A 26878-nucleotide genomic window follows, 5' to 3' on the forward strand; every position below is an offset into this window, starting at 1 on the left:
GGGAGAGCACATACCCACAACACGTTCTCAGGATCTTGGAGTCTTAGCCATTGTTAAGATAGAGGACATATTATGTCATAAGTCTATGAAAATCTACAGGTACACTCCGTATTTTCCTGCTCAGTCACTTGTCCTTGATTCTCAGATTGATACCACCCTTCAGTGTGGACAAATTCAATGTGACTTATTTCTTATTTATTCTGCTGCTTGTTCCAAAAGGTATGTGTGTATGGATTGTGTGTGTGTGTGTGTGTGTGTGTGTGTGTGTGTGTGTGTGTGTGTGTGACAGAGGAGGGAGAGGAGAGGGAGGGAGGGGAAGAGAGAGAGAGAGAGAGAGAGAGAGAGAGAGAGAGAGAGAGAGAGAAACAGTAAATCAAAGGTATATAGGATCAGGAGAAAATTGTAAGTGCAGGCCACCTGCTCCTTCCTCACACCCACCGAAGAGGGAAAGCAGTAACCAGCATCCACAGTGCACTGGCACTCAGAAGTGTGGCTGTCCATGTTATTTTCTGCCCCAAGAGTGAGACAGACTGTACAAACAAGGGACTAGGGACCCAGCTTAGTGGTAGAGCATTTGCCCAGCATGTGCAACGGCCTGGATTTGACTTCCAGCATTCAAAAAAGTAAAAATAAATGGTAAATACCAACAGCACACTTGACAGACACACAGGAACCATTCTAACAGTTGGGCTGGTTTTTAGGCGGGGTTCTGGGTCGTTTCCATCTGAAGCTATTTCTGTCCCCCAGCCACCCACACTGGCCTCCTTTGCTCCCACCCTCTGCCCAGATCAGTTCAGGCTTCTACTCCTGCCTAGATATCTGGAATGGTCTCCATTCCTGGGAGTCACAGGATTACCTCTTTTCAAAGGTTCAAGGTTGCAGTGAAGAGTGTGCACAAAGCCCTGTTAAGAGTTTCAGTACTGAGATGGGCACTGAATTTTGTTTCTTTCTTTGTTTTATTTTGCTTTTGTGTCTGAGACACAGTCTCCACACTGGAGCCCAGACTGGCCTGGAACTCACTATGTGGCCCAGGCTAACCCAGAGAAAACTTGTGCCTCTGTTTCCCGGTGATCGGATATTGGCATGCATGCCCACTCGTGAGACGCCTGTTATTGTTGTAGTTAATGTGCGGTTTGGATGCTCAGCCTCAGTATGCTCTGGAAGGCAGGCTGAGGAATTACACACCCGAGGGTCCTGCTGTGTCTCTGGGTTATCATGCTGCCCGTGACAGCTGGCAGGGGAAAGCCCTGGGTTTAAGGGCACACACCTGTTCAGAGGTCTAAACTCAGCCAGTGAGGAACGCCATCCTGAGGATGCAGTTTTTTGCTGGGTAGAGCTAACCAGGATGCTTCTGCATTTACTTTGGCCTTGGGTCCTGACTAAGCAGGAGGAATCCTATCCAGAGGAATGTCCTGGTTAGTAAGTGCCATGCCCCAGTGTGGAGCAGATCTGAACCGTCTAGGATGGCAGCAGGCTTCTGCTTAGCTTATTGGGCTATCAGTGCCAGCTGAGTGCCCAGCCCTCCCTCAGACACTCAGAGAGTAAAAGGGATGAGCAGCCACAGCCCCACAGCTCGGGATGTTTTCTGCTGAGACAAGAGAACCATGGCATATGGCAGGAGCTGGCTGCAGGGTATAGACTCTAAGCATCATTCGGGGCTAGGGAAAGGCAGCTTTGGAAGACCAGGGTGTTCAAGAAAGGTGGGCTTACTGTTCTCAAGTCCAACAGCTGATTTAGGAAGGAAAGGACAAGAAAGCAACAAAACTTGGAGTAAACAAACTAAGAGAAGCACGGGGGCGGGGGGGGGGGGGAGGGCGGAGAAAGAGAAAGGAGAAAAAAAAAATCCAAGGCAAATTTGTGATGTCAGGCCCTGCTGTCCACCCACGGTTCAGCCCTGCAAGGCCTACTGATGGCAGCTGTGTGTTCGTGCTGCCCCCTGCTGGCTACCATGGAGCACAGCAGTGGAAACTGGAAAAGCTTAGTTGCAGCCTTAGTTACAGCAACCAGCCCTCTGGTGATAAGATTGGAGCCAGATCTGCGACTGAATGTGACTTAGAAGCAGCAGCACTGTATCTCAACAAGAGCTGGGGTTTCTGTCTGTGGACCTTAGAGTTGTGAAACAGGATGAGTTGTGGACCCTCTAGCTCTACCTTCTGTAATTCTGGATGGAGACAACATACCAAGAATAGAACGATGTTCTGGATGAAGATAATACACCAAGAACAGAACCATGGATGTGTTTGTGGATGCCAGATAAACTGGGTAGGGCAGAGAATAATTTACAGACTGCCTAAGCTAGGGCATTCTGGCTCAGCAACATGGCCGCATCCAATGGGTCACCTTAATGCTGGAGTGAAGTAGGAATCTTGCTGTCACATGCGGGTGGGATAGGGGATGAGTTCAGATTTCGCATTTCTATGAGGGTCCTCTGCTGTCTAGCACCAGGTATTTTGAAATGAAAAATCTGCACAGTTCACCTTAAAATGATCCCTTTGGGTCTCTAGGCCTACATTTTACATCCTGTGTCTTACAGAATGCCTGGTGCTGCATAGACAAGGGTGCTGCACTGTCAGCATCGCCTGTGTGTAGTTTAGGAAGCATCACCTCTCAGAGGAACAACTCTGGTCTTCAGAGAGGCTTTTTCCTGGGCACTCCTCAGGTGCTCACTCACAGGTCTAAGGATCAGTCCATGGCAAGCCTCAGAGTTAAGGACGTGTCCTCTCCTGTCCTCCTTCAATGGCTTTGAGCCTACAATTCATTCTGTACAAGCTGCTGGGTCTTCCACTGACACCTTCACTTTCCTGAGTTCCCTAAAGTACCACTCTTCAGATCTGGAGCCCTGGCCGTCCTAACAGGTTTGCTGTGCCGTGTACCTAATCTCCCCCTCTGCCCATCCTTGCTCTCTTCTACACTGACCCCTTCCCGCCATCTTTGTCTCCTTTGTCAGATGGACATTAAGTGGTGGAGGGAGATGTGAGTGAGGGTGGTGTGAAGTCTTGGGAGCCCCACCAGGTCCAAAACCCACTGGCGTTTTCTGACGAGGAGGAGGAGGACCTGTTGGAGTTCATATACAAATATAAGGCACCGAGGAGGACCGAGTTTCCCCTGGAGGTACATGGTGTCTGGGGTGTGGACTAGAGCATGTATTTGCACTAGAGATCTGGGGGGCAGGGGGATGGGAATGGCATCACTTGTGATACCTGACAACACTTCGAGTAGTTAGAGGAAGAATGACTTCCCTTCATGAAACAGGTAGGACAAATCACCAACTTCCTGCCAAGATCTCTGTGTGTGTGTGTGTGTGTGTGTGTGTGTGTGTGTGTGTGTGTGTGTGTGCAAGTGCCTCACCAGATGAGTTATTTCTCCAGCTCCACAGTTCTTTAAAGTTATCAGAAAACAATATACGTAGTACTATGGCCAATTGTGGATATAGACAGGGTTTTGACAACAGAAGGACTATGCTTGTGACTCCTGGGCTGACACAGGTTGAGACTTACTAGTCACAGGTTCAGGGAAAAGCTACTTGGTTCCTCTCTGGTTCTTTATCTACTCAACCTTCTTGCCTGAGGGTCCATTGTGAAGAAGTCACGACTTCTGTCACGCACAAAATTAGAGGCCCTGGTGAAAATCGGATGGGATACTCACAAACATTCCCCTTCATAAGCCTTAAGTCTTAGCGTTCCTATTGACCCTGAGATGGAAGCTACAACCACCTCAGATGTAGGAGTTCCTCATATTCCTGGCCGAGATGGATCATTTCATATTCTCCCATATATTCTTTCCCCACCCTTCTCCAGGGCTGGGGATCAAATGGGGGTCACCCATATGTGTCAGGCAAACATTCTACCACTGAGCTATGTCTTCAACCAGTCAGTGTGGATTAGTGCTGGGTACTGGATGAGTCCTATCTGGCCTCAGGATCTGGGAAACCTCATGATGGGGAGAGTTCACTCTTAATCTCTAAATAGCCCAGAGCCCAAGGGATTGTTGTTGTTTGTGGTTTTGTTATTGTTATTGTTGTTAAGACAGTCTCATTCTATAGCCCAATCTGGCCTCTACCTTCTCTATAGTAGAGGCTGGCCATGAACTCCTTATGCTCCAGCCTTTACCTCTTGAATGCTGGGATCACAGGTTTGTATCAGCACACCTAGCTGTGGCTTAAAAGCTTTGCACACAGCTTCCATTACTGTAATGTCCAAGAGGCAGGTACCTAAAAAGGGAGGTTGCATTGCCATGGTCTCAGGCAACATCTAAACGTGAGCAGTGAACATTCCCTACCAGTGAGGCAATGGCCTGAGGTGTCTGGGGGAGCACTGAGCCAGTCAGTCACCAGGAGATGGTGGTGAAAGGGAGACAGGCCTCAGGAAATTCAGTCTGATGGGCAGTGAAGAGAGATATCCCATAGCCTGGACTTGGGTACAAAGTCCTCTGCTGTGGGGCAAATGCAGAGCACTATGAGGGAAAAGGGCTGGAGGTATATATCTTGTGGGTAGAGTACTTGTTTAGCAATGTTTGAGCCCTGGGCTCAATGCTCCAATATGGGAGGGAAACAAAGAAACATTCAGCCCTGTGTGGAGTACATTTGTAATGTCAACACTACACTTGGAAGGCTGAAGCAGGAGGATCATCCCAAGTTTGAGGCCAGCCTGGGCTACAAAATGATCTCATGGCTACCCTGAGCTACTTAGAATAACTTTGTCTCAAATGAATGAACAACACTAACCAAACCACTACGAGACACAAAGGTGGCTGTGTGGTCAGGCAGAGGCAAGAGTCAAGGGGGTCTTGTAGGCAAATGGCTTTGAAGTGGCACTCAAAGGGACTAGAAATATTTAAGAATAGGGCTTCCAATGAGAGGGGACAGTGGTGTGAAAGGACAGTGGAAAGTTCTCTGTCCTCACAGGAAAGCTTGGGTCTGTGGACAGTGGATTGGGGTCAGCTGTGTGAACCCCATTCTGTGGCATGCTAGGAGAAAGTCTTTTTCTTTCACTTCAATTGTAATGCCTCTTGTGGTTTGTGCCTCCTCTGAGAGAAAAGGTCTCTGCAGTCCTCTTCAGGGAGATGAGGTAGTATTAGCCTTCCAGGTATGGCTTGCTGGAGAGCAAAAGTTTTCACATCCAGAACAGAGACTGGAAGTTTGGAGCACACACCAGAAAACAGTTCCCAGAGGGAATATAAAAATCAGCAAAGGGCTGGAGCTGTCCCTTGTTCAAGTCACTGAAACAAGGAAGACATGCCATTCTACATACCCTTCCCTTCAGACTCAGGAAGGTGTGGTGGCCTTCCCAGGAGGCTCAGCCTCACCTCACATGGTACAAGGGTGTGAGACTAGAATCTGATTCCTGTTGTGGGGAACCCAGCTCTACCCAAAAGAGGGAGCCAGTCCAAGTATCCCTACCCAATGCTGTTCCCCAAGATTCCACCCTCAAGCCCCACAGAGGACGTCCTCTCTCTGCTTTCTCTATCAGGCACCGCCTAGAACCCTTCGGTCCCGCTTCAGGAAGAAAAGTACCTCATCCTCGGCCACTGAAACCACGTGAGATGAGCCAACAGCACCGGATCCACAGATGTCTCTCCTCTGCCTTAAAGAGCTAGTCACTAGTAACTCGGAAGTCCGCAGGCTGGGTGTGCTTTGAGTGTGCAGCCCCACAGACACGGCCTTTACTTGCTCCCCCCCCCTTCTGCCTTTAAGAATTTCTGTTCTCTTTCCTTTTTGTTCCTGCTGGGGAGAGGCTAAAGGGAAAGGTGGTGGAGGAGGGTGAACTTTATGTCTTCTGGGGTTAGTGATTTTCCACAGTTGGATTGTCTTGTGGCCACAGTGTTTTTAGATATATAAGCACTCTTTCCATGATGCTGCTGAGATGTACATTTGTAAGTTATTTGTTGCATAGTTTCTAGTCCTGTAAATGCAAACGAAGTGATCTTTTTTAAAACTCCTTTGGTTGTTCTTGGTACTAATACATTGGACTATGGTGTACATATTTGCTGCTTTTGGCTTAATGTTATGAACTCGCAAGGGCTGCCAGAAGTTCTGGTAAGTGAGAGAGCTGCAAAAACAAAAATGTAGACTAATCTTTCGATTCTAGGCAACGTCTCCAACCTGCTTACAAAGCCAGTGCCAGTAGGGCATCACTTCTGCAGGAAGGTGGCCATGTGCTTCCTTCCCATGGCTGTGTGGTTGGTAGGGCAGAGCTGAGGCAGGAGTGCAGTGTTTCAGCAACAGGGAAGGTTGGTGGGCATCAGGGAGAGGAAGGAACAGAACGGCTTCTTCAGATCTGGAGGTCTGGGTGTCCTAACAGGTTTGTTGTGCTGTGTACCTAATGGCACCCTTCCTGCCTTTTGGCTTCTGAGCCCTTCCAGGAGTACTGCTTCAGGCAGGCAGGCAGGCAGGCTCGCCCTTACTTAGCATGGATGTTTGCAGGATGGAGTCTCAGCTGCTGGCAGAATTGCAAGTATCTCAGAAGCACTTGGCAAGAGTGTTTCTCCTTCAGGGACCAGTGCTGTGGCTGATTTCTCCAGAACGAGCCTGTATCTGAGCACCTTGTTTTAGAGTACACTAAGCAAGAGAAAAGCCTAGAACTAGGTTTTTGTTACAGATGTGTACAGATGTGCTCAAAAAACATGAGACCCTCAAATCTCAAATGACCACCAAAAGGCAGGGTCTAGGGGGAACTGAGGCTAAGCCACAGGCAGCTGTGGCTCTTGCTCCCTGCTGGCTTGTGTGGAAGATGAACGGGATGGACGGACACTCATGTCACTCCATGTCTTCATGGATTTTATACAAGCCAGGACTACACTGAGAATTTTGACAAGTCTCTGACTTAGATAACATTGTGTTCTGAGGGAGCTGCCCTCTTCTCTGATAGCTGAGCCAAACTGTAGGGCTAATCTATGTGCGTAGAGTTGGTGTTTCCTTTCTGTGTAATGCATGCAGAGGTCACAACCTCTTTGGATTATGTTTGTTCACCGCTATGCCCTGAAGGCTAGAGAAATCGCGTTGTGTACCACATAGAACTGTCAACTGATTGCAAACAGGCTCAATGACAAACCGCTCTGGTACTGAGCTATGCAAACATGCATTGAGAGACTGCTACATTAGCTGGGGCTTGGCCATTTCACAAAGCGTTTCAGTTGGAGTTCATTGCTACCAGATACACCTAGTGGATTTTCCAAAGATGATTTTGTATTTTAGAACCCACCCTCGGGAACTAACCCAAGAGCTGATGACTGAGGACAAATAGTCTGCCTGTGCCCCATACCCATCTGAACCCATTAGGAAAAGCATCTGCCCTCTTCAAGCTCACCCAACAGCTCCTCACAAGAGAAATGATACCCTCTAAAATGTACAACCATGTCAGTTAGGTGTATCCAGGATGAATCCAGAGACACAGGTGCAGAAAAGACTGAGAGAAGAAGCTTTGAACCTCCCCCCCCCGCCCCCCAGAATACTAACTGGCTCTAGGGCCAGAGTTTAAGTCCTAGTACATTTTCACCGTTTTACAACAGGAAGTCATAACCATCTAGGCTCCAAGGTTGTACTCAGCCATGCCAAAACCCAGTCGGAAGCACTCCTCTCAGATATGCTGTATTACTTCTTGCTCAAGATTTAAAATATAAAGGTATCTAAATTGTCGTCTCATTGTAAGTGTAACTATTTTTCCTTCAAGTGGTGACTAAGAAGTTGACTAAGTTTCTTCTCTTAATGACACTCACTGTACAGCCAAACACAGCTGTCTTATTTCTTAAGAACTGTGTTTATTTTTCCAACAAGCTGTGTGTTTGTATGTAGACTGACATGATGTGAATGCCCCTGTACATGTAGAGGTGTGGTGCTCTGTCTACACAAGATAAATGAATGTTTCTAGTTTGCTGACTTAAGACACGGGCTGTTGACAAATTGCTAGCTTGAAGGTCTACTTGTCTCGGCTTTGAGTTACAGTCCATGGAGCACATGCCCCATTTCTGAAGAGGTGCGGTTTCACGCTCATCAACTGGAGATTTAGTCAGAATGCCTCCTGGCTTTGTGTGAATAGCTTGCTCACTTTGCTGGCCTTTGATATATGTATTCTCTGTGGTAAACTGTCCGTGTGTTTGTATTAAGAGTGCTTGTCAATCACAACCATCACATAGCCATCCCGGTTCTTCATCTTGCACAGTATTTGAAGTATTACAAGTGGTGGAAGATGTGCTTCATCCTCCGACAGTGCACGCTGGGAGAGCTGATGTTGCGGATCGTGACTGCGCATTTCCTCCAGCTTATTTCTGAGGTCTCTCTAGGATGGAAATAATTAATAGTACACTGGACTGCGTGTCTAAGGGATGTAAAGTGCAGTGTTCCGGAGGCTGAAGCTCTGCTGTTTTGTTATAATGCCTGATAAACATCTTGAATAAAGTCTTAACATTTTTCTTTTAAAAAAAAAGTGTGATGTTGGGCTTATGAGAAAAGAAGGAATAGTTTTTTAAAAAGAATTATTATTTTGGTGGTTTTAAACAATTATTGACCTAGACCAGCAAGTCATTCCTCAGTGGTCCTAAGGGGGACTACCAGGACATAAAGAAGACAGGAGAGCTGTGTCTTCTCCCAGTCAAGTGCTTCCTGAGTGCTGGAATTAAAGATGCGTGCCACCCCAACCCAGTGGAGCACAGGATCTTACATGTAGTGTAGGGCGGGGGAAGAGTCAGCAGAAAGCCCACACAATTACATTAGGTCATTGGGAAGCTGATCAAGCAGTGTTGCACAGGGGAACACAGGATATCTCTCAAGTTCATCATAGATCACACATCAGTTTTGAGACTGATAACTTCTTTTTAAGGGAAAAAGCCAAGTTCCCAGGAACTAAAACCTTAACTCCTTGACCTCAGCTCCAGATCAGAGCTTGCCAAGTCTACCCTTGGCAAGGACAGAGAAGTAGGTTCCTTTTTCCTTTCAACAGGGGTGCTAGGAAAGCCTTGGCTTGGCCTGGCTCTCAGCAAATTATGTGTGTGTGTGTGTGTGTGTGTGTGTGTGTGTGTGTGTGTGTGTGTGTGTGTGTGTGTGTGTGTACGAGTGCAGGTACCCGAGGAGACCATCAGATTCACTGGAGCTGGCATTACAGGTGGTTATAAACCACCGGATGTGGGTGGTGGAAACCAGCCTGGCTTCCTCTCAGCACTTTTAACCATGGTACCATCTCAGCAGTCCCAAAATAAAAGTGTGGGTAGGGCTGGTATGTAAGATAGCATAAGGAGACAAAGTACTTGCTAATAAGCCAATGCAGAAGGAAAGAAGACACTCCTGCAAATTGTCTTCTATCTCCACACGTACACAGTGGCACAAATCTCTCCACCCCCATCCCCCAAAATTAAATAAATAAAATGTGATACACACACACACACACACACACACACACACACACACACATACATGTAGGAGTCTAGGGCTATAGCTCAGTTGGCAGAGTACCTCCCCCTAGTACCTTATAAACCAGATATGGTGGGACACAACCTAAAATCCTAGCATTCAAGAGGTAGAATCAGGAGGATCAGAAGCTCAAGGGAATTTCAGCCATGTAAAGATCAAGGCAGGCCTGGAACATATGAGACCCCATCTCAAAAATACAAACTAAAGTAAAAATTTCAAGTATGAATGAGTTAAAGATTTTAAATGTGGGAGATATGTTTTAAAGATCAGTGGAAACTGGGAACCTGTGAAAACATGAGTAGTTCACACTGGTAGGCAGTTTTATCTGTGTGAGCAGAACTCTGGGTAGCAGCTTCCTTCTTGAGTTTTTCTTCACTTGCAGATGAGGGATTACCTATGCAGGTTAGAACAGGCTTGCACATGTGCAGAGCCACTGTGGATGGTAAAAATGCCCTTAACACTCTGCACCCCTTGCCTTGAAACTATGAGCACCAGGCCTCATACCTCCAGCACCGCATATACAGGATGTGATATAACTTGACTTTCATCCATCCATCCCAGAATCCAAAGAGGTAGGGACAAGAGGATCAGAAGTTCAAGGTCATCCTCAGGACTGCATCGATTTGAGGCCAGCTGGTGCTAATTGAGACTCTCTATCTCAAAAACCAACCAACAAACAGTAAGACAGCGGACTCACTCCAGCCTCACTGGGAGGCCACAAGACCTTCGAGCATCAGCTAATCACAGGTCTGTTCTCTTTGTTTTATAGTACACAGACTAGAAAATAAAGCAGTAGACCCAGAGGGCAGAAAACAGGAAGAAATGGAAAGAAAGACAAGAAATCCATTCGCTCATTTATGCATTTCCTGAGCCAGGGCCATGCACCAACAGAGTTGACAGATAGAAAGCAAAGCCATACAACCTCAGAATTGAACTGGTAGAAGTATTTACTACTGGTGTTAGATCACAGTCATTTGTTGATTAAGATCTGAGCATCCTAGGCTGTTGGAAAAATCAAAGGAAGTACACAAGACTCCAAAGAATGAGTTAAGGGATCTGGGATGCATTAGCTGTACTTTAGAGTAATCTATTTAAGCCTCTGTAAGCTTTAGTGCCTTCAATTTATGTCAGGGATAAATAATAGCTCGTATAAGATTGTGTAAGGTTGGCAGGAGGTGCAGCAGAGTTTTGCAGTTTTGCTGAACTATGACGAGTGTTCAATAGATTACATGTAAAACAATTATGCATACACTTGAACACCACTTAGGCAGGCCCTAATATAAACTGCTTTATTGTCAAACTAAAATCTCAGCTTTGATGAAAGACTCCCTACCCACAAATAAAAGCTGTATGTATGAAGTTCCCTTTCCGTCCAGGTGTGCCTGCAGCCCTCCTGATTCAGCCTGTGCCTGCTGTCCTTGTCTGCCTAGCCTGTCCTTGGCTACAGGGGAAGCCAAGGCACTGAGGCCCTGTAACAGGACCTGAACCATCCACGGTGACTCTAGGAAAGTATAAGGCTGTGCAGTGTCTTCCTTCCTAGTTTCTGAAACACCAGCTCTTTCCAGTGCCACAGATATACCAGAAGCAGGAGCTGTGCAGGTGAGGAAACTGCACACACTCAGCTTCTGCCACCTCAGGAGTGTGAACACAGCAAGAGCCACCAGAGCAGAAGCCATTTGGGTATGAGCTGCTCAAGTCACATGTTGGTCTCTATTACCTGGTCCCACAAATATACACATGTGCCCTTCTGGTTTTATGACGTTCTACATCCCTCTCCATTTAACGAACACAAGAACTGGCTTCAATGAATGGCCCTCGAAGTCCCAGACTGGCCTGCCATCAAAACATCTATTTAATGAGAGTTTTCAACTAGGCAAGCTGCACTTAATCACATAAGTCTGATGAGAGTTGAGAGTCACTCTCTTGGACTGCAGGATCACTTCCGTCTAAGTAAACAATTTGTAACTCTTGTATCATTCTTCCCATCTAAGTACTGACAGGCCCCACCCTACTTAGCTTCTGAGATCAGACAATATCGTGTGCATTCGGGATGGAAGGGCCAGACTCTTGTCATTTCTAAAATGAATGATCCTGTTGCCCTCTGAGCACAGCTGGCGACACATCAGTCTCATTAAACGACAGGCAACTTTCTCCCTTAGCTTCCACCCTGTGTTTTAGAGAATTCTGAGGGGAAAAAAAAGAGCCTTACTTTACAAATGAAAATAAGAAAGCTTAAGTAGATAAACTTTTAAAAACTACAGTACCTTTGAAAAATTGGGCAGAGACCTAGAGAGACAGTTCAGCATTTAAGCACTGGCTGTTCTTGCAGAGGACCCAGGTTCAACTCCCAGCACCAACATGGTGGCTCACAACCATCTGTAATTCCAATGGCAGTAGACCCAACAACGTTCCTCTGGCCTCTGAGGGCACACACACATGCAGACAAAACACTCATGCGTAAAAAACAAAAGGTTGAAAAAGAAAAATTAGGCAAAAGGAGTTTATTGTATAGCTGTGTGTTTCAAGAAGGGTATGTGGAAAGGTGATTTACTTTTGTGAAAAGTATTCAGTTACAATAAAATTAGTGATGACTGTCATAAATACAAGAACCCAGGCACTAGTGATGACTGTCATGAACACAAGAGGAAAGTGCACTGCCACTCCATGTCACCTCTAAGCACTTATAACTACCTTTTTACTCGGCATGAACCTGCTGGCACAACTAAGAGGGGCTGAGTGGGTAATTGAGCCACAGACAGACAAACTCTATATGGCATGAAGCATGGATTAGGACTTATGATGAAAAGGTAAGCCGGCCCACTTAGGTCCCCTGGCAATTAAGAGAGAAGACATGACAAGAGCTGAGGGTTGTAATGTTAAAGAGAACCTCAAAGGTTCAAGCTGAAGATAGTCTGAGGAATATAAACTATACATAACAAAAGCCAAGGTTAAGGAGAGTGATGTGGTGGACACACACACACACACACACACACACACACACACACACACACACACACTAGAGCTGAGGCAAAGTCCCACCATCTCCTGCTTCATCCAGTTCCTGCCCTTCCCAAACCTGGGGCTAGGGAGTTTCAGGTAGGAGATCAAACTGTAAGGTGGTTCCTAAGTTCCAAAGTACTGATTTTTGAAATACATCATGCATCATATTGGGAATAGGCATGTAAGATGTCTGTTTAGCATGTAAAAGAACTGGGTACAATCTCAACCCCACGCAAAGGCCCACTGTTTTAGCTTCTTTTCATGTTTTTCCTCATCCAAGACCCCAGGAATAAGAAAAGCCATTAGCAGTTTTTTGAAATGATGCACAATAAATTTAACTTTGAGTTCAGTGACCAGCTCTGGGAACGTTTAATGCACAATGGTGGTGACCTAAGTTTGTCTATCAGCCGGTACAGTTTACAGTTTAACACACACTCACTTTTGCAAGGACATCTGTGCATAAAGCTCCACATCCCAGAGTTGGGAACTTGTGTGAGCTCTGAACTATACCCGCAGGTTTGTCCGATCATGGTACATCTGGTAGGGATCACCAGTGTACCAGTTGCGCCTCTTCCAGAAAGATGTCGTCATTTTATCTAGGAGTTTACTCTGGGTCTTATTGCAGAACACGAATTCCCTCAAGCGCTTCTTTCTTGCAGTTGACTTTTTCCATAATTTTTTCTTATAGCCAGCCTATGAGATAACGTTCCAAAGACATTTTAAAATTTGCAAAGGCAACAGCAGGTACTCCATAACTTATATTGTATAGGTCCAAGGAGCAAAGCTAGACTTTGCGATAAGTAGGTAAGAAAGCATGTGAAGAAGAGGTATTAATAATTTCACGGTTTGGAAATACTACTTAAAATCACAAGCTAGGTGTAATTTAAGCACTCAGGAGACTGAGGCAGGAGAATTAAAAGTTGAGAGTCAGGCTCAGTAGATAAAAGCACATACCACTCTTCAGACAACCCAAATTCAATTCCAGCACCAATGCAGTGGCTTACCACCATCTGTAATTCCAGCTCCCCAGGACCCAGGGCCTCTGGCCCCTAAGGGTACACAACTCACATGCAGACCCACACAGACAAATAATTACAAATAGAATAAAGCTTAGGCAGACTGATCCCTGTTGAGTTCAGGGCCATCCTGCTCTACATAGGAAGTTCTAGGCTAGCCAGGACTACATGGTAAGACTTGTCTGAAACAAATCTTTCTTTTAAAAATTAGAAGTAAATAAATGAATAAGCTAGTTGAAGGCCAGCTCAGACTACAGAGCAAGAGCCTGTCTGGAAAGAAACAAAACTAAAAATGGGCTGTGGTGATGGCCCAGTGGGCAAAGTGCTTGTAATGCAACCAGGAGGACCTGAGTTTGGAACCCAAAACCTATGTGAAATCTGGGTGTGGTAGTGGACAGCTGTGACCCCAAGCTAGTGAGGAGAAGGACAAACAGATCCCAGAGTTCACTGCTCAGGCAGGCTAGAAAAATTGGTGAGCCCAGGTTCAGTGACAAAACCTTGTCTCAAAAAACGTAAGGATCTGAGAGATAGCTCAGGGCACAGAGTGCTCTTCCAGAGAACCAGCAGCCATGTTGGATGGCTCACAACTGCCTGCAGCTCTACCTTCGGGAGGACCTGAAGCTTCTGACCTCAGCAGCAGCTCTACTCGCAATTGAGCGTAGAAAATGAGGCGCTTGTTAAGGAGCCAAGTCAATGGATCCATTCATGTCAAAGCTCTTCACTGCCTGGCTATGAGTGGAGTTCTCATCCACACTTCTCTGCAGATTTCTCTAAGACGGGAAAATCCTCTCAGCCCTTCCAACAGTGACTGCCTGCCACTCTGAACAGTACTCTACTCCATTCACACGCACACCCTTTCTCTCGCGAGGACAGACAGACGGCACCTCAGCACAACACAGAAGAGCTGCCAGCATGTCATGGTCAGGACCACAGCATACTCACCTTTCTCCTTAGCCAAAGGCCAGAGTGAAGTCGGAGGAAGCGATGCACAACCGACTTCACTGTCTTTCTCTTTCCTTTCCGTGCACTGCAGTACGTCAGAGCTCTGACCGGAGGCTTCAAGACACTGGGAACCAATGTGGCCACTCTAAAGTACAGTTTTAAAACTGTGGTAAACAGAATGACTGAAGGACAAGGAACTGGCTTTCAACACATCACATAAGTCAAGAAGAATGGCAACCTTCCTAAATTCAAGCCGTCTAAAATCTACCCCCACAGGGAGGGGTAGGACCTGTGTTCAGCACACACAAGATTCTAGAGTCAGTTCCCTCACACCCAAAATTAAACCCACCCACCCGACCACTAGGAAAGAATGTATCCACAGTACTTCAATCGCAGTTTGCTCTGTCTGCCTACCCGAGTAAAAACTCCTTAAGGACTTCAGCTTACCTTTGTGTACTTTCTGCAAGTGCAGTGGTGGGTACCTATGGGTGCTTAACTGATTATCTGCTGACTGACTGACTCCCACACAGCTGAGCCACATAACCTGAACACCCCATGGATCTCCGATTTGTCTGACATTTTCTGGGAACTGTATAAACAACATCAGACACAAGGCCAGGGTGGAGGCAGACATCACTAGTAATACTAGACTAGCTCACATAGACCTAAGGTTCCTCCCCCAGTGCTGTAAACCATTTTTAAAGCCAGGCAAGGGGTGCACATGGGAGATTAAGACAGGAGGGTGATTACAAGTTAAGGCTACACAGCAAGATGGGAAGGAGGTGCTCTGTGTAGTCCTATTGTGGGCATCTAGGGTTATCAATCATGCTCACTTCCTCAGTCATGTAAATCATAAACTGCAAGTAGGGAAAGATTACCTACTGTAAAATGTCTTGAACACATTTTACAGATTTTGCAGCACTGGAGATGGAAGAAAGGGCTTCACAGATCTGGAGACAAGCACTCTACTGTGGAACTACATGTCCAGCCCAGGCACAAATATTTTAGAAAATTTTGTGTAAATATTATTTAAATATATTATTGTACTGTATTTACCTATTAAGGACTGATGCCGTGTGCCCATATGCCAGGTGTCCGACAGACTTGACAAGCCTTGGAGCAGAGGAAACAACTGATGTCTGAATATGTCTAAAAGGAATGGTGCGCAGCGCAGAACTAAGACAGGCATTCCTGGCACAGTTCCGATAGGTTGACGAAACCGAGACATTGAGGGGACGTAATATTCCTGCAAAGACAGAGAGAAGTACATGTACTGAACACTCTAACATATATACATGTACCCATATATAACTCATGGAAATAAAAGTCGACTTAACAGAAGGTTCCTGATGCCAGACTCACAGAAGAAGATTTTTAACAGCTTCATCAACCTATAACTTACATATGATGAAATTAACTATTTTTATATAGTTAATGGTTTTTAGAAAAATTAGAATTCTAAAGCCATCATATAATCCAGATTGGTATGTGTATGCTCTATGTCCAGAAGTGAGGAACAAGATATGTGTTAGATTAACTGTCCTCCACCAATTTTATACCAAGGGAAACAGCCCCTCAGAATTCAGTGCGATGATAGGTCAGAGACAGGAAAGCTGGAAGGACAGAGTGGAGAGAAGATTGATGAAGAAAACAGAGTAGTTGATGTAATCTCAACATTTGAAAGTGGAGGAGGAGGATCAGGAATTCAAGGGTATCCTCTACTATAGAGCAACTTTGAGGTCAGCCTAAGGTACATGAGACACTGCTTCAGAAAAACAAAATAAAAACACAAACAAAATTAACAAAGGGCTGGAGAGATGGCTCAGTGGTTAGAGTAATGCTGCTCTTGCAGAGGACCTGACTTTGGTGGCCAGGTTCACAGCTACTGTAGCCCTAGCTCCAAAGGATCTGCCAACTCTGGCTTCCCCAGCACCTGAACTCATGTGTCTGTGTGCCTGGATACACACACACACACACACACACACACACACACACACACACTCACACACTCACACACTCACACACGCACACACTCACACACTCACACACTCACTCACTCACACACTCACACACACACTCACTCACACACACTCACACACACACTCACTCACACACACACGCACTCACACACACTCACACACTCACATACACTCATTCACTCACACACACTCGCACACACTCACTTACACACACACGCACACACTCTCACACACACTCACTCACACACGCACTCACTCACACACACACACACACACACACACACACACACACACACTTTAAAATAATAAAGGGTTAGCTGACTGCTTGCTATATAAGCATAGAAACTTGAGTTAGGATCCCAGGACTCAAGTAAAGGCTGGACATGGGGCCACTGCAATACCAGTGTAAAAAGAGGGTAGAGACAGGTGCTTCCTAGAGAGATCCAATACAAAAAAATAAGCTGAAGTCGCTCACTGCCAACTTCAAGCCTCCATGTGCACGTGTGTTGGCATGCACATGCCCACATACATGTGCAACCTCAAAATAAAATGAAAGCAGAACAAGAACATAAACAGACCCTCCAAGAAGGAGAGCCCACTTTGGGTAGGACAAACATCAGCAAAGCCCTTGGTGCTGAAACAAATCCAGCTATGGGAACGGCAGGATCAGGCCTACCAGAGGCTGCACATTGTACATGGTTTCCTGACCATAGCAGAAATGCCTGGGAACCGGCACTGAAGGAAGCTGGGCAGTCAGGTGGAGGTGAGAAGGCAGAGGCATGAACTGAAGGCCATCCATCCTCTTTATCAGTCCTTTTCCCTAAGACACTAAGCAAATCAGAACCGTTCAGTACTTTCTAACCAACTCTTGTGTGAGACTCAAGAACATATATACAAAAAATGCCCCATGAGACGGGAAGTCCTATGACTAGAATTTGGTGATGATTTTGTCACTAAACTAGATGCACAAAAATGAGTACTTCAGAGCTGGGGAAATGACTCTGGTGTTAAAGTGTTTCCTATGCCTAAGTTTGGTGTGCAGAATTCATATAAAAAGCTGAGCATACTTGTACTTCCAACACGGGGGAGATAGAGACAGGTGGATTCCTGGGGTTTGTTGCCAATCTAGCCTAATCGGTGAGCACCACATCCCAGAGAGAAACCCAGGCTCAAAAATCAAGATGGATTGCTGCTGAGAGCAAACTCTGACATGTGCCTGCATGCGCACATGTGTGTATGCTCTCACACACAAACATAGCCACAAATACAAATATGCTAAATTGCACCTCAATGAAATTAGCTTTTAAAAAAAGTAAAGGCCAAGCCTACCATGGTGGTGATAGTCAGTAAATCTAGTGTGCAGGAGGCTGAAGCAGGAGACCAGAGTTCAAGTCCAGTATGGGCTACAAGAGTTACTATCTTTAAAAAAAAAAAAAAAAACAAAAAACAGATACCAGCAACAATTTGATCTGGGTGTAGAGTCCTATGCCTGCAATCCCAGAACTCCAGAGACAAAGTCAAGAGAATCACAAGTACAAGGCCAACATGACTATTAATACTGTATGTTCCTGGTTAACCTGGGCTCTTTAGTGAGACCTTTTCTCAAAGCAACAACAAAAACTCTACCAAGTTGTGTCTACCTAATCTGATGCAAGACTTAGACCAGGGCTCCACTGTCTTCTGCACTGATTTCACCAAACAAGTGGGGCAATGTGGTGAATGAGTGACAGGGTTTGAAGCAGACTAGTATTAATTTCAGCTCCTCCTTAACTAGCAGTGTGAACGGGAACAACTTACTTAACTCTGTATACTCATTTCTTCAACTTTAAACTAGCTAATTATAGAGAGGATTACATGAGATAAAACACTAAAATGATTAAGAGAGCTTAGCTTGAAGAAAACATTGAGGGGTTGGGGATTTGGCTCAGTGGCAGAGCGCTTGCCTAGGAAGCGCAAGGCCCTGGGTTCGGTCCCTAGCTCCGGAAAAAAAGAACCAAAAAAAAAAGAAAAGAAAACATTGAGACAATGCTAACAGCAGATAAAGATGGGCTGAAGAAAGGCAGGTTTGGGAGTCCAAATACCTAAAATCTCAGTTTGTGGAAGCTAAAGAGGACTGAGAGTTTAGGACCAGACTAGGCTACATAATGAGGCCCTGTCTCATTAAAGAAAAAAAAAAAAAAAAAAAAAAAGAGGAGGAGGAGGAGGAAGAGGAGGGGGCTGGAGAGATGGATGGCTCAGTGGTTAAGAACATTGACTACTCTTCCAGAGTTCCTGAGTTCAATTCCCAGCGACCACACGGTGGCTCACACCCATTTGAAATAGGATCTGATACCCTCTTCTGGTGTGTCTGAAGACAGTGATAGTGTACTCATATACATAAAATAAATAAATCTTAAAAAAAAAAAACAAAAACCAAAACAAAGCAGTCAAGAATCAAAAAGTTTCTCTCTCTCTCTCTCTCTCTCTCTCTCTCTCTCTCTCTCACCCCTCTGAGTAAATGAAAACCAGACATTACTCTAGACAAATTATATAAATTAATGTAAAGTTCAAAACTAGTATGTTCCCTTATATGAACTTTTTATTATACATTCTCATAACTCACAAAAGTTCCATTTTTAAGCTCTAATACCTGGAAATTTTATATGGTTACGTTTCCCCCTCTTGGTCCTCTGCGTATTCTTCCACAAATGTTATCTCTATTCCTAACTTACTGATCACCCCTATCATACTTCAGCAATTTTAACTTCCTACCTGGTTCTGCCTTCACCCCTAAATCCCCTCGCCACTATCAGAGGAGTGTAGTTCAAAACGAATTATCAGTCTCTTGCATACGGTTCTCAAGAGTACCAGATACTCGATGCTTTACCAACTTGTTAAGTCCGCAGGTGGGAGGAGGCCCCATTTTACCACTTTAGAACCAAAAAATTCAGAGAAATTATATGACTCTCAAGGTCAAGGTCGCGAGAGGCGGTTGAACCTCTAAATCAGGAAAAAAAAAGAAGGAATCTTAGGTGTCACCTTCGCTTCCTCTACCTCAGTTTCGGGTATCCTACGGCAGAGTGGATCCAGTGAACGCAGGTCACGGACACTACATTGTGCAAGGTATCGCACAGCAAACCTCCGACCTCAAGTCGTCTTGTTTTTTCTTTCCCCGTTAACATTCAAACTAAACGCCTCCTCCCTCCCGAGCCGGTTCTCTTCTCAGTGAACCGGTCAATAGAACACTGACCTGAGGCAGCTCTCACGGCGCCCATGAAGATGGAGGCCGCCATCTTGCAGCCTGCCTACGGTGGCCGCAGAGTAAAATAAGCAACGTAAGGGGGCGAGGCTAAGGGGAACAGGCGTGGCCAAGGTAAAGAAAGCTCTTTGGACTGTGGCTTTTTACTAGGTTCTGCCCTAAACCATGATTTTCTTAATTATTTTGTGTTTATATTTGGGTTCGCTCATAACACTGCGTGCTTATGGAGGTTAGAGAAAAACTTGCAGGAGTTGGTTCTGTCTAAACTTTTGTTTGATTGTTTCTGTTTTGTTTGAGACAGGTTTTTTGTTTTTTTTGGGGGGGGGAGGTGGTTGTTTTTTGTTTTGTTTTTGCTTTTGTGTATGTAGCCCTGGTTGACCTGGAAATAACTCTATAGACCAGGCTGACTCGAACTCACAGAAATTCTCTGCCTCTGCCTCCCAACTGCTGGGATTAAAAGTGAGAGCTACATCCCTCCCCCAAACCTCAACTAAACTTCCCCATTTTTGAGACAAGGTCTCCCAAGATCCCGAAGGTGACTTGGGACTCCTGTCCCTAAAGTGATCTATCTTACTGCCAGTATAGATATGATAGCAAGCAGTACAGGCTCTGCTGCGGAGCCAGCATGGATTGTGTGAAGACTTTAAAAAAAAAAAAAAAAAGCAAAAATTAAAGTGAAAAAGGAAGAAAAACGTCCAAAGTAACAAGGAAAACAAACACCCCACAGAATTCATTTACAGAGCAGCTGTTCAATTTTTGGCTTCAGGATTCTTACACTCTGTCAAGGAACTAAACCTAGGGTAACAACCACATAGCAGGTTAAGGCTTGAAGACTTAAGAAAATTATTGAAAATTCAAAACAGCTTTAACTTTTATGGATGATATCTACTGGCATTTGTTATACTCCAACTTAAAATTGAGAAAAATAAAAACAGTTCTGCCATTTTCCTATTGCTGATACAAAAAGTATCACAAACTTAGTGACTTAAATTTACTATCAGAGTTCTGTAGACCAGAGATCTAAGATAAACTCCAAGGACTAAAAACCAAGTTATACTAAGGCTGTCATCCTTCTGGAAGCTCTAGAAGAGAAGTCCTTTCTCTTGCTCTTTTTTCTCATGGACACTTTTGTATTTTATTGATATTTTAATTTTAGTATTCTGCTGCATATACATCCACAGGCTAGAAGAATGCATGAGATTTCTTTAGATGGTGGCTGTGAGTCATCATGTAGTTTCTGGGAATTGAACTCAGGACCTCTGGAGGAGCAGTGAGTGCTCTTAACCGCTGAGCCATCTTTCCAGCCAACAGTTTTGCATTTTCAAAGACAGTGTCTCATTCCTCTCATCCTTCTTCAATCTTATAATCATTCTTGGCCTACCCAGATAATAAAAAAATGTTTTCTCATCTCAAAAATACTTTATATTTAGTACTGGGAATTGAACTCATGACTCCTACGTGCTAAGAATGCCTGCAATTACTGAGCTACAAAAATTCTTCTGTTTTGTTTGTTTGTTTGATATGGTCTCACTCTGTAGCCCTGACCAGCCTGAAACAATTGAACTTAGAGATCTTTTTGCTTCTGCATCCTGAGTGCTAGGATCGACAGACTCTTATATCTACAAAATGTTTTATTTTTCTTATAAGGTGTCATATCCAAAGAAATTAGAAGAAAGTAGACATCTTGAGGGACTGGTTATTCCACTTACCACACATGATTAAAATAATGACAGGACTGGAAAGATGGCTCAGTGGTTAAGAGCACTGACTGCTCTTCCAGAAATCCTGAGTTCAAGTCCCAGCAACCACATGGTGGCTCACAACCATCTGTAATAGAATCTCATGTCCTCTTCTGGTGTGTCTGGAGACAACTACAGTATACTCATATGGAATACATAAATAAATCTTTAAAAAATATAACAATGGGGCTGGAGAGATGGCTCAGCGGTTAAGAGCACCCGACTACTCTTCCAGAGGTCCTGAGTTCAATTCCCAGCAACCACATGGTGGCTCACAACCATCACTAAAGAGATCCGATGCCCTCTTCTGGTGTATCTGAAGACAGCTACAGTGTACTTATATATAATAAATGAATAAGTCTTTAAAAAAATATAACGATTAATCCACTAATGTTAAACAAAACTAATAACTGTGAGAAATCTAATGTCCAGCATTAAAAAAAAAACAAATACACAAAAAAGCCCATTTATATACAGTGATTCATGCCTGTAATCCCAGTATTTGAGAACTTGAGGCAGGACAACTTACCTCCAGTTAAGAACTGTCTGGGCAAGAGTGAGACCTTATTTATTAAAACAAACAAAAAAAACCATCAAAAACCTAAAAATCCCTGAGTTATGCAATTTGCTTCTACATTCAACTTCTTGTAATATTAGTATATCAAGTAATCTCTGTACAATTATGTGATTATCAGAATAAAGAGGTAAATAATGCATTACAACAATAATTTCAGTTTATGAGCTCCTCTGAAGGAGTCCCAGGGCTCTCCATGGGTTACCCCAATCACATTTTTAAAACCCTCCAGACAGTTATACTTGCTTCTCTGAGACATGGGCTGTGTACGTGGGTAGGGAGCCTGGAACACTGTTATCATGTCATTCTCTCACCTATGGTGGCCGTTTGGAGTCCAAAGCTATCCATATATGGTAAAAGGTCATTAGATATTCATAAAGACTCTTTTAAAACTACTAATCAAGCCTGGTGGTGGTAGATGCAGCACAACCTTTCATCTCAACATTAGGGAGGCAGAGGGCAGAGGCAGGCTGATGTCTAAGTTCCAGGCCAGCCTTGTCTACAGTGAGTTCCAGGATAGCCAGTGGTACATGGAGAAATTCTGTCCCAAAAAAACAAACAACAAAAAACCCTACTAATTAGTGTGTGTGTGTGTGTGTGTGTGTGTGTGTGTGTTAACTTTTGTGTGTGAGGGTTTTATATGTGCATGGGACTAATTCTGGGATTCCATTCCCCTTACTTTGTTGATGCAGGGCCTCTTGATGTCTGCTGCTGTGCTACATATCCGAGGCTATTTGGTCCAAGAACTTTCAGGCTCTTCTTCTCTGCTTCCCATCTCACCACAAGAATGCTGTGTTTGTGGGTGGATACTCCACATCTGGCTTCTCCCATGGTCCAGTCTTGCATAGCTAAGGCTCTGACTCAGAACCATCCATCTGCCAGCACAGATAAAGGTGGTTTGATTGGCAAGGGAGTCACTGCACCTTCTTAAGACTTATTTATTTATCTATTTATCTATCTATCTATTTATTTATTTATTTGAGTACACAGACCCTGTCTTCAGACACACCAGAAGAGGGCATTGGATCCCATTACAGATGGTTGTGAGCCACCATGTGGTTGCTGGGAATTGAACTTAGGACCTCTGGAAGAGCAGTCAGCGTTCTTAACCACTGAACCATCTCTCCAGCTCCCTGTACCTTCTTTAATAGGGAAATATGTGACAAAAATTTTCCAAGCGACGTTAGTATAATCCTGGTAAAATTTTGTTATTTTTCGTTCTTCACTTTTTGGTCCTGCCTCTGCCTCTTGAATGCTGGAATTGTATGCTTGTACCACCACTCCCAAATCTAGTAACATTTTAAAACAAAAAACTCTGAGTTTTAGCGAGTAAGGATTAACTTGTCTGGCATTAAGTTTTTTTTCATAAAAGATGTTGTGATTTTTGTGTATGGTGTGTTTGGTGTGCATGTGTACATTATTATATTAAAATGTTGTACAAGTGACAAGTGTGTGTGTGTGTGTGTGCACATTTGTATGCATGGAGGTTAGTGGTCAGTTTTCAGAAGTTGATTTTCTCCTTCCATTGTATAGGAACCTAGGATCAAACTAAAGTTTACTGACAAGTGCATTTACTTACTGAGCCATCTTACTTTAAAATACACACACACACACACACACACACACACACACACACTCACACACACACATGTGTATATATATATATACATAAACATATGTACTATGATTTATGTATATGCATGTGTATACCACATTTGAGGATGCTCTCTGAGGCTAGAAGAGCATATCAGAGCCCCTGGAACTGTTCTTTCAAGTTGTTGGGGGCCACTGCATCTAGACTCTGAAAACTGAACTCAGGGCAGGCTAGAAAGATGGGTCCTCCAGAGGACCAGGACTATCTGTAACTCCAGTTCCAGGGGGTCTGACACCTTCACCTAGCACACACGCACACAAAACACCAATACATATTAAAAAATAAATTCTATTTATAAAAAAGAAAACTTAATTCAGGTCCCTTGCAAGAGTGATAGGTTCTAGGACCTAGTTTGCTTGTCCTGGTTTGCTTGTTATTCTTGTGATAAAACAGGGACCAAAACCTGTTTGGAAAGTATTTATTTGGTTTAATAAATTTATGTCATGATAGATCAAGGAAAGTCAGGGCAGGAACTCAAGATAGAAGCCTGGAGACATGAACTGAAGCAGAGAAAACAAAAGGATGATGCTCACTGGCTCACTTAGCTTCCTTTATTTTCTTCATTACTTTCTTTTTTTTTTCTTTTTTTTTTTTGGAGCTGGGGACTGAACCCAGGGCCTTGTGCTTGCTAGGCAAGCGCTCTACCACTGAGCTAAATCCCCAACCCCCATTACTTTATTTTTTATTTTTTTTTGGTTCTTTTTTTCGGAGCTGGGGACCGAACCCAGGGCCTTGCGCTTCCTAGGTAAGCGCTCTACCACTGAGCTAAATCCCCAGCCCCTTCTACATTACTTTAAATTATATGCTCGAGTGAGAGTGTGTGTCTATGTGTGGGTATGCACATGTGAGTGCCAGTGCACACAGGAGGTCAGAGGTACTGACTGGATACTGTGGAGCTGCAGTTACAGGTCATTTTGAGCCACCTGCTGTGGGTTCTGGTAATTGAATTCTGGACTTCTGCAAGAGCAGTACATGCTCCTAGACACTGAGCAATTCTCCATCTCCCTTCATTCCCCTTAGCGCTCTCTCTCTCTCTCTCTCTCTCTCTCTCTCTCTCTCTCTCTCTCTTTTTATAACCCAAGACTACCTGCCCAGGGGTGGCACCATCTGCAGTGGGCTGAGCCTTGCCACATTAATCATTAGTAAAGAGCATGCCCGCAGAGGAGTCTGATAGGAGCAATTACTCAATCGTTTCCCTCTTCCCAGGTGATTCTACGTGTGTCAAGTTGACAAAAACTAGCCATCACAGCTCTTACCCATTGAGCCATCTCTTTTTTTTTTTTTTTTGGTTCTTTTTTTTTTCGGAGCTGGGGACCGAACCCAGGGCCTTGTGCTTGCTAGGCAATCGCTCTACCACTGAGCTAAATCCCCAACCCCAAAAAAGATATTTTAAAAATATTTATTTACTTATTTAATGTATGTGAGTACATTGTCGCTGTTTTCAGACACACCAGAAGAGGGCATCAGATCCCCATTACCACATGGTTCTAAGCCATCATGTGGTTTCTGAAAATTGAACTCAGGACCTCTGGAAGAGCAGTGCCTCTGAGCCATCTCTCCAGCCGAAAACAAAGTTTTAAAAAATATGTGCATGAGAATACCGCACACCGCACCCCCCCACTCACATACTCATTCACTCACTACGGAGATGCCAATAAAGGACAGCTTTTCCACGGGTGGTGTGGATTCATACTGAGGTCCTCAAGTCTGAGAGCAGGAACTTTACTGACTGCACCATCACTCCAGGGATTAAGGACATAGTTATCACACTGGCACGAACTAGATCAGCAGTGAACAGGGATGGAGCTAAACTTCTAGATTTACTAAGAAAATAGGGGGAATAGAGGCTGTTGATTACAGGATCAACAAGGATATTACTTTAGTGCCCTGAAAAGCTTAAAATGTATAGAACATAGATAATACAGACCACAAACACATTTTAGATACATTTCAAATCATTGCTGTCTTTTGTTTGAGATTTATGTAGCCCAATCCTGTATCAGCCTACCAAGTGCTGTCATTTATAGTGTGGACCACAACACCGGACTTCATTTATTTTTTTCAAATGAAGATAAAAGTGCAGCTGATCTGTATCATATGGTAATAAATCGCCTACTAATGACTTGCAAGTATTTTGCAAAACGATTTGTTGTTGTTTTGTGGTTTTCGAGATAGGGTCTCAGTATATTTATCTGGCTGTCCTGGAACTCTGTAGACTAAGCTGGTCTTGAACTAAAGAGATCCGCATGTCTCTGCCTCTCTAGTGTTGGGATTAAAGACGTGCGCCCCTAAGCCCGGCCTCCAACAAATGTTGAAAATTAAATTTTGTTACTATGGTAAGGTAACCACATAATGGATTTTACATAGAATATTAACGATAGCCAGTTTTTAACACATTGTATGATGACTACAGACTCAAAACGCTTGGAAGTCTTCCAATCCATCCCCAAAACTGTGACCAAAATCATTTTTGTAAAATAAAAGTGGCAGAAAGAGCGGTGTAATTTAAGTAAAAACCTGAACTTAGAAACTGGGTTCCTATTCGTCCTCTACTAATTAAAGACACCGGAAACACATTCCGCCCCAGGATGCCTTCAGTCATCATTCACCTATTCTCCAGCAACCCTTTGAAAAAAAACCTGTGGGCATGTGTGTGCCTCCGTAAAGAGTTAATGTACAACTAATGGGAATCGATTCTCTCTATTGTCACCATAGGGGTCGCAAAGTCTTCAGGACTCGGAGCAGGCGTCCCTACCGGAGCCACCTCCCCAACACTTTATTTCTAAGAGTCTAACTCTAATTTAATTCACCAACGCTTTAATTCTAAGAGTCACAGTAGAACTTTACACACCGCTCTCCTGTCAGTTCACCTAGTAACCCCAGCCACCAGTTGATGAACTAGCGCCCGAGCGTGACCCGGAAGGAGAACCTGCCCTTCCGCCTCCTAGTCGCCAATCACCGCTTGCTCCTCTTTTCGCAGCCGGGGTGAGTCCCACCCTTAGAGAGAGTCGCCTCGGCTAAACCAGGGAAGGAGGCGGTGCGTGCGCAGTGGTGCCGGTGGCCCTTCCGGTGCGCCGGACGCAGAGGCTGTACAGACGCGGGCACGCACAGGAACACGCACGCCCTTCTCTCGTGCCGCCGCGGTCGTTCCCGCGTACACCAGCAGCGCCGTCACTTCGGCAGAGATGCTGCGGGCCTGTCAGTTATCCGGCGTGACCGTCGCGGCCCAGGTGAGCGTGGGGTCTCTCCTAAGGGGCGCGTGGTCACGCTGACTGTGGGCTGCCAACGGACAACGTGAGAGGCATCCATGATGCTCACATCCCAGGCAAAGGCGTT

General features: G+C 44.6%; 3 protein-coding genes across 37 annotated transcripts in view; 2 read left to right on the forward strand and 1 right to left on the reverse strand.

Annotated features, from left to right (window-relative positions):
* The window catches only part of Reep1 (receptor accessory protein 1), a 116638-nt gene extending 108218 nt beyond the window's left edge, over positions 1–8420 (forward strand). For 5 of the 10 annotated variants that reach the window (XM_039107814.2, XM_039107807.2, XM_039107810.2 and 2 more), the window contains 2 exons: positions 2960–3111; positions 5469–8420. In XM_039107814.2, coding sequence (XP_038963742.1) covers positions 2960–3111; positions 5469–5540 — 224 coding nt within the window. In that variant the 3' untranslated portion in view covers positions 5541–8420. Of the gene's footprint in view, positions 1–2947; positions 3112–5468 lie in introns of those variants that run through there. The other 5 variants (XM_063286282.1, XM_039107812.2, XM_039107813.2 and 2 more) reach the window with 3 other exon arrangements.
* Positions 8421–11884: 3464 nt separating this feature from the next.
* On the reverse strand, positions 11885–19653 carry Mrpl35 (mitochondrial ribosomal protein L35). 3 transcript variants are annotated; one of them, NM_001106596.1, is made up of 4 exons: positions 19567–19653; positions 15415–15604; positions 14359–14503; positions 11885–13093 (listed from the first exon to the last, which is right to left on the reverse strand). In NM_001106596.1, the coding sequence occupies exons 1-4, from the start codon at positions 19607–19609 to the stop codon at positions 12905–12907; spliced, it is 567 nt and encodes a 188-aa protein (NP_001100066.1). In that variant the 5' UTR covers positions 19610–19653; the 3' UTR covers positions 11885–12904. The 3 variants fall into 3 exon arrangements, with proteins under 3 accessions (NP_001100066.1, XP_038963244.1, XP_038963242.1); XM_039107316.2 differs by lacking the exon at positions 19567–19653 and adding an exon at positions 19371–19510 and having other exon boundaries at positions 12740–13093; positions 14359–14522; XM_039107314.2 differs by lacking the exon at positions 19567–19653 and adding an exon at positions 19356–19492 and having other exon boundaries at positions 12740–13093; positions 14359–14522.
* A 6812-nt stretch (positions 19654–26465) lies between these two features.
* Immt (inner membrane mitochondrial protein) overlaps positions 26466–26878 on the forward strand; it is a 38714-nt gene continuing 38301 nt past the window's right edge. For 12 of the 24 annotated variants that reach the window (XM_017592621.3, XM_039107572.2, XM_017592622.3 and 9 more), the window contains exon 1: positions 26487–26772. In XM_017592621.3, the coding sequence (XP_017448110.2) occupies positions 26728–26772 (45 nt within the window). In that variant the 5' untranslated portion in view covers positions 26487–26727. Of the gene's footprint in view, positions 26773–26878 lie in introns of all 24 variants that reach the window. The other 12 variants (XM_017592625.3, XM_017592626.3, XM_039107573.2 and 9 more) reach the window with 3 other exon arrangements.

The sequence above is a fragment of the Rattus norvegicus genome, chromosome 4 (assembly GCF_036323735.1).
Source record: "Rattus norvegicus strain BN/NHsdMcwi chromosome 4, GRCr8, whole genome shotgun sequence".
Taxonomy (NCBI): Eukaryota; Metazoa; Chordata; class Mammalia; order Rodentia; family Muridae; genus Rattus; species Rattus norvegicus.